Genomic DNA, 11,749 nt, shown 5'->3' with positions numbered 1-11,749 from the left:
TTCACTCCCCAAATGCCTGCAACAGCTGGGCTAGGCCAGGCGAAAGCCAGAGGCCAGGAACTTAATCCAAGTCTCCCACACGAGTGGCAGGAACCGAAACACTTTCTTCTTCCCAGGCTTCATATCAGCAGTACTAGAATCAGAAGCGGAGCTGGGATTACAACCCAAGCCCTCTGAAATGGGCATCCCAACCAATGTCTTAACTGCTTAGCCAAATGCCCACCACTGAGTTCAGCCTTTTTTCACTATTGCAATCATCTTGAACAAAACCTTCCTAGGGGCAAAATAATTTCTGTTTACCAGTTAAGGCCCAAGCCCGTAGTCCCAAGATGCAAGAGGAGGCTGAACCTTAAGGAAAATGGCCTTGCAGAGAGCAGGAGCAGGCCTCCCGGGCCCACCCCCTTCAGCAGGGAGGGTGCTGGCAAGGGGCATCTCCACACCTCCCAGAGGCACAGGTGCAGCTGCATCCTGAAAGACAGGGAGAACAGAGCACACAGGGCCCAGGACAGCCCACCCTGCACATGAGTTCCCATCTCCATTTTCCACACAGCACAGAAACGATGCTGGTAACAAAGAGGGAGGCAGGGAATTACATGGCAGCACATTTGATAAGCAAAACTGAACGTGGCATGTCTTGCCCTTAGATCCTTTGGCACAAAAAAACAATTCCAACTCTTGTTGAGGACATAGAGCAACTGAAATTCCCATGCACTGCCGCAGGTTATATCATTGCTGGTATCTACTTCAGAACACTGTTTGGCACAGTTTACAAAAGTGGGACATACACAGACTGTTTGGCCCTGCAATTTCACTCCTGGGCATACACATATATACAGAAATACATATTTTCACCAAAATACATGTAGAAAGATGTTCATAGCAGTATTGGTCTTAATAGTTAAAATTGCAAATAACCCAAATATTCATCAAAAGTAAACCAGATAAATAATATGTGCAAAAATTATTCTATGTAAGACAATGCAGACCCTGGAATAAATGGAATACAACTACATACAACATGGATCAGCAAACCTGTTACTGAGTGAAACAAACCAGGTACAAAAAATTATACACCATAAGCTTCAATTTATAGAAAGTTCACAAATAGCTTGGCTTGATTAGTGAATGAGAATGGCTTCTGCAGTTCTGAAATGTATGATTTCTTGACCTGGCTCACTTACACAGATTTGTTCACTTTGCGAATGTTAACAAAGCTATGTACTCATGATTCATGTGTGTTTATGATTTTATGAACAAAGGGTTAAAACCAGGCCTGTACCTTTTTTTCTCCCAGACTCAGGCCATCTTGAGAAGATTTTAGGTTTGCCTTCTTGCAGCACAAACTCTTGGGAAATGGTTCAAGTTAAGATCAGCTTGGCATATTGGGAACCAGGGCCTGGAAAGCTAAAATCTGGGCCAGCTGTAATTGCAGGTCTACGTGACTGATGGGAAACCAAGGCGGATCCTTACTGCATTGCTCCACACACCACGGTCTCATCCCTAGCAATTGTGCATACTCTAGGATTCTGTCTGCACACAGAGAGTTGGTTGGCTTGCCTGGAGACTGAAGGCTGTGGGATGCCCCCATCCCACATCAGAGGACCTGGGTTCCAGCCCCAGCTCTGGCTCCTGACTCCAGATTACTCCCAGTGCAGATCCTGAGCAACAGTGGGGATGGCTCAAGCAATTGGTTTCCTGTTCACCAACATGGAGCACCCAGATGGTGTTGCCAGCTCTTGGCCCTAACCCTGGTCTACCTCCCAGTAAACCAGCAGATGGGAGCTCTGTCTCTTGCTCTCACTCTTTCAAATTAAAAAAAAATTAATAAATTTATAAGTTTACTAAGAAAAATCTCCTGTGGCTTTCTGGCCAAAAGGTTATTTTCACTGATCTTATCTTCCATTTGGCCTCTAAAATTATTCCATTGTTTTAGGAGACTCCTCTCCCTCCTTTAACCTTCCAACTTTTCCTCTTTTAGAACTCTCTACAACCAATTTCTAATTCTCCTGTTCCTTCTTTAAAAAAAAAAAAGGTTTATTTATTTATTTGAAAGGCAGAGTTATAGAAAGAGTAGAGGCCGAGAGACAGAGAGGTCTTTCATCTGCTGGTTCACTCCCCAAATGGCTACAATGACCAAGGCTAGGCCAGGCTGAAGCCAGCAGCCAGGAGCTTCACCCACATGGGTACAGTGGCCCAAGTACTTGGGTCATCTGCTGCTGCTTTCCCAGGGACATTAGCATGAATCAGAAGAGGAGCATCCAGGATTCAAACCAGCGCTGCTATGGGATGCCGGCATTACAGGCTGCAGCTTAACCCACTACACCACAGAGCCAGCCTCTTCTGCTTACTTCTCAAGCAGAGCTATTTAAGCATTGCTGTATCCCACCTCAGACAACTCACAGAGACCTTTTATCAACAATCAATATTAAAACCGGTTATAAAACATGGTCTCCTACTTCTTAAGGAAACTCCCCATGACTACACAGAGAATAGCACATCTCTGGCCACAGACACTCAAAATTCACACATTATCTGGAGTTTAGTTACCCAGGACATAGCTCCAGTGATCCTTGCTCCTGATTTGCTCTCCCCAACTCCCCTGAAGGGTGAAAACAAAAGCTCCCCACTGCCAACACACGCTCCTAGCAGTGCCAGGTGCTGTCATGTGACCCCCAGCGATCACTTAACTCTGGCTGTGACTCTTCATATGTCCACAGTGACAGCAGATGCTCCGTAGTCAACCCTGGCTTTTCAGCGACTGCGCTTTGGGAGATTTTGTGAGTTTGTTGTTGTTGTTGTTTTGGTTTTGGCTTTTTCCTTTTGATGGAGAATGGGTACTGCCAAGCTTAGTAAAATATGAAAGTGACCTTACTGCACACACGGATAACATGGTTTCCTATATCATAACCTTAACCTCCCTGCCCTTAGCTTTGACTGTTTTAGCGTCATGTCCTCTTACTTGAATTGGGTCTGCCTAATGGGAGTGTCCATCCCTCCTCAGCTTGGCAGGAGTAACAGGTGCAGGGGTGTGGTACCTTATGCAAACATTTTGGAGCCTGTCACTTGAATCATCAGGTCTCTTCTTGTACCCAATGCTCATTAGAAACAATGCACATCATGATCTTTAATTATCATTAATATTCAAAGATACAATACTCAGAGTGTAAGAAATAGGATTTAAAATTCACAATTACTATGGTGAATGCTTGGAATAGCAGTTAAGATGTTGCTTGGCATGCCAGCATTCCATACTGGAGTGCCTGGATTCAAGTCTTGGCCTTTTGAATCCAGTTTTTTGCTAGCGTGCACCTGGGAGGTAGCAGGTGATGGCCCAAGTACTTGGGTCCCTGCCATCCACATGGAACACCCAGATGCAGTTCCTGACTCCTAGCTTTGGCCCAGCCCAGGCCCAGTTACGGGAGCATTTGGGGAGTGAGCCAGTAGGTGCAAGATCTCTCTCTCTTTTTCTCCCTCTCTCCCACCCCCTTTCAAATAAAGTGAAAATAATAAATAAAATTTTAAAAATATAATAAAATTCAAAATTCGGTAGAAAAGGCTCGTTCATTCCACGAGTTGGCAGAAGTTCTTTTCATCGTCTCTGCACGGCCCACCAGAGTCGTGACCGTCACACCTCTGCAGGAGAGAGACTTCTCAGCCTGGGGAAGGAGCAGGTTTCCACGGAGCCCCCAGGATTCTCGGCTGTGACCATGAACAGCAACCTCGATGAAGGCTTTCTCCCTTCTCCACATGTGGGATGGGAAAGATACCACAGACAATGAAGAGTTCACACATCTCTCCCACACATGGAGAAAAGCTATTGCCAGAATATTCTTAAATTTAAAAATGTTTGAAAAGCCTGTGACCTTTGCAAGACCTTTCTGAGAGATGGCAATTTTGAGGGAAGACACTTCCCCTCACCACCTGCTCGGGATGTCCTGGCGTGACGGTCTGTGCCGGCTGGCTCTCTGGGCTGGCGTTCCATCGCAGGTCACCAGGTTTCGGCCATCTCTGTGAGGACCTGCAGCAGTTCAGCAAACGTAGGGCGGCCTTCGGGTTTCTGGGAAAAGGAAATGGAGGGCGTCAGACCCGCGCAAGGCTCACTCAGACACCAGAACTCGCAGTGTAGACCTAGTTCTCTACAGAGGGAAGGGACAGATATCATGGGGAGCCAGGGGGTGGGCATTTGGTCTAGCAGTTAAAACGCCAGTTAAGATGCCAATTAAGAGACCCCTGTCCCACATCAGAGTGCATGGGTTTGATTCCCAGCTCTAGCTCCTGACTCCGGCTACCTGCTAATGCACGCTCCCTGGAAAGCAGTGATGGTGGCTCAAGTAATTGCCACCCAAGTGAAAGACCTGGGGTGAGTTCACAGCTTCTGGCCCCTACCCAACTCTATCTGCAGTCATTGTGGTACTTGGGGGGTGAGCTAAAGATGGCAGCAGTCTCTCTCTCTGTCTCTCTCTTTTTCTCTCTCTGTCATTAAAAAGAAAAAGATAACTTGGGGCACGCACATTGGCATGAATGGCCATTGATCAAGGCATGAGTGTAAAAATGTAAGCGAGAACTGTAGAAATGAAATGGCTAGAGCTGCAAATACTAGCCACTGTGACCATTTACATTTAGATGAATTAAAACTGGATGTTTGGGGCCAGCACTGTGGCACAGTGGGTGAACGCCCTGGCCTGAAGTGCCGGCATCCCATATGGGCACTGGTTCAAGTCCTGGCTGCCCCACTTCCGATCCAACTGTCTGCTACAGCCTGGGAAAGCAGTAGAAGATGGCCCAAGTTCTTGGGCCCCTGCACCCATGTGGGAAACCTGGAAGAAGCTCCTGGCTCCAGATCGGCCCAGCTCCAGCCATTGCAGCCAATTGGGGAGTGAACCATTGGATGGAAGACCTCTCTCTCTGCCTCTCCTTCTCTCTGTTTAACTCTTTCAAATAAACAAATCTTTAAAAAAAAAAAAACTGGATGTTTAAATTTAGTTCTTTACTCATACTAGGCACTTTTTTTTTTTTTTTGGACAGGCAGAGTGGACAGTGAGAGAGAGAGGCAGAGAGAAAGGTCTTCCTTTTTGCTGTTGGTTCACCCTCCAATGGCTGCCGTGGCCGGCGCACTGCACCCAACACACTGCGCTGATCCGAAGCCAGGAGCCAGGTGCTTCTCCTGGTCTCCCATGGGCTGCAGGGCCCAAGCACTTGGGCCATCCTCCACTGCACTCCCGGGCCATAGCAGAGAGCTGGCCTGGAAGAGGAGCAACTGGGACAGAATCCGGCGCCCTGACCGGGACTAGAACCCGGTGTGCTGGCGCCACAAGGCGGAGGATTAGCCTATTGAGCCACGGCACCGGCCATACTAGGCACTTCTTAAGCCCTCAACAGCTATGCTGAACAGCACACAGAACATTTCCAGCATCACAGAAAGCTCCAGGGCACAGCACCACCCTGCAGATCTACCGCGAAGACTTGAGTTGCTGGGAGAGAGGGCTGAGGGAGGCTCCCAAGCTCAGCTGCAGTTATTTGCTACATCTGATCCCTTCTAGAAAGGATTCCAGTCAGTAAGCAAACAAAATGAGGGACTTTGTCAATCTAGGGCACGGGCTGTGCTGTTCTTAAGGCTTGGTCAACAAAACTCCTGGCCAGGAAGTCAGGGGTCATAGCATTTGTCCTATTTCACTGAAGGATGAAATTCAGCTCTAATGTCATGAGGAGGCCGCTGTTGGCATCTTCAAAATCTGCGAGAAATAGAGCTACTTGCATGAGCCACACAATCATGGAGCTGGGAGCAGGAGGAGACACCACCGTTGGCAGCTAATGCACAGGGAATGTCAATGAAAAGGACAGAGCAGAAGACGATCGGAGCACACAGCAAAGTGCTCCTTGAGACTGCCAGCAGAAATTGTGGTGTTTCTCAAGGAGGCTGAGTTCCTGCAGGCAGAACCATGGAAAGTGTTTACCCACGGTAATGTAACCACATTTGAATCTAGACTCACCAGAGTGAGCAGTTGGACCAAGGTCATAGGCAAAAATCAACTTTTGCAAACAAACAACTCAACAGAACCAAGATATTGTTTTAATCAATGTCCTGACTGCAATCTGAGACTAATGTTGTGTACTGGGTCCTCTGTCAGCAACCTGTTTGCCGCCTCCCTTCTCTGTCTCCTCTCTACACTTAAAATCTCAGGGAGTCTTCTATTCCATGCACACAGACATGCATAGTGTTTCAGACAAAATATGTATCCCTCTATTGTTAGATGAGTTATCTACATTGTTATGACCAAGAAAACTTAAGGTGTCCACTAGGAACACCTTACTTAGCATTTTTCTGTATCTTTTAAGATTCTTTGTGGAGCAGGTCAGATGTAAAATATTTTTAAAACACACAGGGTTTTTATAAGTTTAACACTTCTCTGGAATGTGAACAAGCATGTCATTCTGCAAATATTGAATTTTCCAGTGCTTGCTGATTGGAAATCAAGTGATTTTTTTTTTTCCCCCAGCCAAAAGGAAACTCCTCGTGAAGCTATGGTGTTTCTGGGCTAAGATCGGCAGCTGGAAACGCAGGTGCTGTCCAAACCAGAGTGGAGTCTGATAAGAGCGGAGGAATGGGTTGGGTCAGCGCCCAAAAAAGGCAGAGGTGGAACAGAAACTCCTTGGGCTTTGTTTCTAAAGTTGGCGTTTCAACAGAGCAGCTGGACTCTGGAGCGAGGATTTCCTGAATGCAAGTTCCTGGCGCACTTTCTGCCTTCATTCCTGCTCTGGTTTAATCCATCAGGAGTCTTGAGTGCCACAAAACAGACAAAACCCATTACTCTTTGGCTTGGAAGAACAAGGCAAATGGAAGTAAGGGAAAGGAAATAAAAACACCATCTATCTTTTTTAATGGGAAAGTGTGTCAACACTAAACTACCTTGAGTGTTCACTGACCAGTTCTGAAAGTAACAGGACTTACAATCACCAAGGCCCTAGTAGCATCAAGAGGTTCTGCAAGAACCAATCCCAGACACGTGAGACTTGGAGAGTGCACTGAATTCCTCAGATGAAAGGCCATTGTTAAAAACTAAATGGATTACTGTTAGAAACAGTACCTCTGGCTCTCAGGGTCCTTCCCACGAAATAGACACCCTTTCCTATAGAGTCCCAGGGTAACATTTTGATAATCAGGCCTGCTCTTCATTGTCGGGCTGCCAACCTTTACAGGAGGGGGGGGGGGGGGGACACGTACCTCATGCCAGCAGCTGTACATGACTTCATATACAGACACTGGTGCCAAGTAGGGGCGATACAGCCTGAAGCCTTTAGAAATGGCTTCCACGACTTGCGAATTTGATTTATTTTCAAAAGGCATCTTCCCTTCAGTAAAAACTTCCCACATTAAAACTCCTGTAAGTGAAATATACAAAAACAAAGAGAAAGAGAGTTACTGGAACTGGAAGAACTGTTTCCAGCTACAAGGCATTATTTCCCTCTTCCAGCATTTGCGCTAGAATCATTGAGGAGGAGAGCAGCTCTCTCCAGGAAGCAGACCACGTGTGCCTCAGTTTTGAAGAGGCCTGCAAGTTGAAAACATATTGGGAGAAAACGCTGGTAGTCTTTTCATTTCTAAATACTGCTCGTGTATCAAAGCCAATCAATCTTTCTGCTATTCCATAGGAAATGACAGAATGGTGTGAGCCTGTGCTGCCTGCTAAAGCCAAGGTGGTGACATGTGTTCCCCTCCTTCCACTGAAAGATGAGGCTGCTGGGTAGGTCCCTAGCACATCTAACAGGGGCTCTGGACATAAGAAAGTGTTCAAGAACAATTGGTTGATTGACTGATTAATTGGTAAAACTCCTTCAAGAGCTTTCAGTTTAAGTTCACTTAATTATGCACTTATATTCTACAAATATTAATTGGGTATTTATTAGAGACCAAGCCTATGCTCGGATCAGAGCGTTTTGTAAGAATAAGGCCAAATCCAGCGCAGAAGAGGGACAGCTGTCAGCTAAAACTCAGTTCTAATGGTTCTACAACTGGTCAATGAAGTGCTAGTAGAGCTCTCCATCACTCTCTAAGATGTGGTTTCCCAGCTTCACTGCTCTCCAGTAGCACTCAAAATGTCATCTGTTGAGACTACCAAAGCCAAACTAATGAGATCAACGATATAAGCATCACCACATTGTGGACAATCAAATTCATACCCTTCTAAGGGCCCAGGTGGCTCTGCAACCCAAAAGCCATCAGGAAAGTCTGGATGAGAGAGAACAGATATTTAATAGATACACTTTTGCCTATTTTTGAAAATCAACCTGAGGAATAAACTCTACTGGACACGAGTCTACAGTGTCCCTTTTGCAACAAAGGATGTCATCCAGTGTAAGGGTCAGTAGAAAGATCCCAAGAAAGGCCTAGACTAGGGACCACAAATTCTGAAGGTAATGAAGGAAAACGAGGTGGTGCCATTTTTAAAATCAGTCATCAGCTGAAGAGTTGAAACAGAATTGAACTGCTGAGTAGTTACATTACACAAAGAGGTTAGTTACAACCAAACTTCAATGATTCTGTAGGGTCATTTTTTCTTTCAAGTCTGTGTGGTGTGGAAAAATTGTCTGAGTTTGTTTTCTAGGTCAGTAGATTCTTGGTTTGACTTTACAGCAAGTGCTTATGGGGAAAGGGAAAGACCCAAAAGGCAGGATTACATAAGGTGCGTGACAACAGTTGCCAAAGACAATGTGGAAGAGGTTACTACAGGTAAGAAAGAAACACAGCTACAAGAAGGCTTTCTTAAACATGTTACATGATATTGAGAAATTATATATATATATATATATATATATATATAAAAGAATGATGGCTCATTTTGTTAGCTCAAAGCCCATCCAATCCAATAAACTCACCAAATGACCAGACGTCAGATTTACTGCTGTACTTGTTGAAATGAAAAACTTCAGGGGGGGACCACTTGATTGGGAACTTGGCTCCAGAAGAACTGATATATTCATCATCCAAAACATACCTATGGTCAAAAGATTCAAAGCAAGTTCTGTTCATTACCTCCAAGTTTGATTTACTTCTAATCCCTTCATTAACTCCGACCTTTTAAAAGACAAAGTGTTTTAGCTCAGAAAGTTTCTGCATCCCTCCTCTTCTTGGTAACACTGTCTAAAAGTAATCCTGATTTTCCTTCCCAAAACAAGTCTTAATTGTGTTTATTTTCTTTGGCCCTCAGAAACTCATTACAAGTATTCAGTGTAAAACAGTTGTTGTTAGTTATGAGCTATTCTTAACTCTGCAAAGAAGCATGTTGACTGCTCTATCCACCAAGGTAATAAAAACGAAATAAAAGATAAACAGAATGGTTCTGTGTTTAAATGTGTCCTCTATTAGGTTCCAAAGGACTTCTTTTTCTCTTACCTCTGTTGTATCAATACATCGGGACAGTTTCGTAAGCAGATAAAGCCAATAATGGACTACAGGTTCCAACTGAGATAAAGTATGGTTATTTCAGGTTACTAAGAAAAGGAAGTAATTCTAATTAATTGATGGTAATTTTAAAAAACAGCTAAAGATTTTAAGAAGCTTTATTGTTCTATCTTGTATGTTATGTATGTACATATTGTATATCTACATGGGAAAATTTATTGAGAGCTCTGTTTTAATTGGCTTATAGATAAAAGATTGCTCAAATTTAAACTGCTAAATTAACCAAAAATATATTTTTTGGTTCGTGGACCTGAATCTCTGTACCAGATGTTTTAAATTTGTTGGTAGAAAGAAACTAAACATGTCATTGACATGTTTATACTTGGGCTTGCTGGTCAAACGAGTTACACTTGGGTTAGATATTTAAGTGATGTTTCCAAATACATGTATTCTTGTCTTGGATTTTATAGAAGGCATTGGACCTTTTGGTAAATATTTTCACAGTTGTATTTAAGTTAAAATTGTTTGCTAAGTTTTCATTTCTTATTAAGTTATTTACAGTAAGCAATCTGGGAAGCTTGCCTTATTCCCTCATTTCTCTATTCTCTACAAGATGTGAAACTGATTCTATTCTGAAGGACTCTCCAGGACGTACAGCTTGATCTTTGACCTTATAAAAGGGATGGCTAACATTTTTCTGTAATAATAGCATAGCCAACATGAGAGCTTAAATTATAATTTCACAGCCAGATTTACTTTACCATAGACATAGTAAACAGGCAAAACCTCCCTTTTCAAACCAAATGAAGGGAGAGAGTTTCACTAATGACTTCACATTTTCTAGAGAAGATGGTCATCATGTTTGATGTTAAAGTGAGGACGTATCTTTCCTCATCGGCATTGTCTAATCAGAACATGCCTGTGACTATAGACTTCCAGCTTAGGCCACCAAAGATTAGAGATGGGACTGAGCACCCCTTTGACTTGCATCCTCTTAAAGGTTTCCTCTGGTCTGCTTTAATAGAAACCAGGAGGAAGAGGAAGCTAGGCAGCAGGTGCAACGTAAAGATAGGTGGCAGCCAATCAATGACTGCTTTACATAGTGACCTGCCATCAAAGAGACCCAACAGGCCCAAGCAACTGCAAATGGCACTGGTTTTAAATGTGGAAAGCCAGCACTTTGGACGGATTACAGGAGTCAGCTTTTGGAGAGCCCTGGCAGCTCTGCTAGCCAAGAGTTGCATCACTGGAAATGGAACTGCCTGGAGTTAAAGGACTCCCAGGTCCAAGCTGCAGATCTTGTTGGCTCTAAACTGATAACTCCTTCACTCCACCCAGCTTCCAAAGTAACCACCACTGTTGAGGGGATGGCCAAGTAGGTCTGCAACATTGCAGGCAGAACTAAAAGTTTCCTTTGAGAGATGCCACCTGCCTTCGATTCAGACCAGCTCTCCTCCCAGACCAGCTAGGTAATGGAAGTCAATAGGGGGCCTTCCCTAAGGAGGTTCACACCTCCCTTATGTCTCTTCCAGTACCCCATGTGAAGAGACAGGTTTGGACCTCATATATTCTTGGCCATGACTTATAGCCCACCTGATCATTATCAGGCCCTTCTGTCAGTTTCTACTTGCCTCTCAATGAGAAAACTTGCTCATAGTTTAGACAGCACTTTTCTTAGGTCCTCTAATCATGAGTCTGTCTTTTGTCTTAGACCCTGTGAGTTAAACTGCTTGTTAGATTCATTTTCTCCAGACTTAAAACAGTGAAATTCTAGATGGCCATGCACAGGAAGCCTCCGATGGAAGCAGCTTCTGCAAGCTGGCACTGCATCTCCCTCAAGAAACCACTTCCTGCTGGAACCCTGTCTTGACTGTCAGTCCTAATGACGCCCCTTTTTAGAATAAAGCAGACAGAGTGGTCATTGCCCAGTTCCCCTAATAGAAGTTAGAGTTCATTCTTCTGGGGGGTGGGGTGGAATGTGAGGACTCAGATAGGTTAATAGGCAGTCAGGGTAGTCCCAGTGGAAACTGAGGGTGGAACATGTTTCTCCCAAAAGTTATCTTTAGCAAGGTCAAAAGTGCCTGCCTGCCCACTCCTTGGGAGCTTCCAATCTTATCATGGGCACAGCAAGGGCCTGATGACGCTAGCCTTCTGAGCTCCAAGTTTACTGCAAAGTAAATTAGGTATCCCACCCTTCTGATGGCTCTTTGTTTTATCATGAGCAAGCAAAACAGGATAAAGGATTGCAAATCAGGTCTTTTGATGGGGTTTGTCCCCACCTTGTAACTGAATGCCAAACTGAAGTTTTTTCTTTCCCAAAATTCTGCTTAAAAACCCCACTACTTCCAG

The 11,749-nt window shown here is 44.4% G+C and overlaps 1 protein-coding gene across 1 annotated transcript in view; it reads right to left on the bottom strand.

Annotated features, from left to right (window-relative positions):
* Positions 1–11,749, bottom strand: part of TXK (TXK tyrosine kinase) — a 54,972-nt gene continuing 43,223 nt past the window's right edge. The window contains exons 12-14 of the mRNA XM_062212850.1: positions 8,875–8,993; positions 7,223–7,380; positions 1–4,057 (exon numbers count right to left, since the gene is read on the bottom strand). Coding sequence (XP_062068834.1) covers positions 3,989–4,057; positions 7,223–7,380; positions 8,875–8,993 — 346 coding nt within the window. The 3' untranslated portion in view covers positions 1–3,988. The remainder of the gene's footprint in view (positions 4,058–7,222; positions 7,381–8,874; positions 8,994–11,749) is intronic.

This window comes from Lepus europaeus, chromosome 16, assembly GCF_033115175.1.
Source record: "Lepus europaeus isolate LE1 chromosome 16, mLepTim1.pri, whole genome shotgun sequence".
NCBI classification, from domain to species: Eukaryota; Metazoa; Chordata; class Mammalia; order Lagomorpha; family Leporidae; genus Lepus; species Lepus europaeus.
The sequence above is the reverse complement of the archived record's forward strand: the minus strand, read 5'-3'. Positions and strand labels throughout refer to the sequence as shown.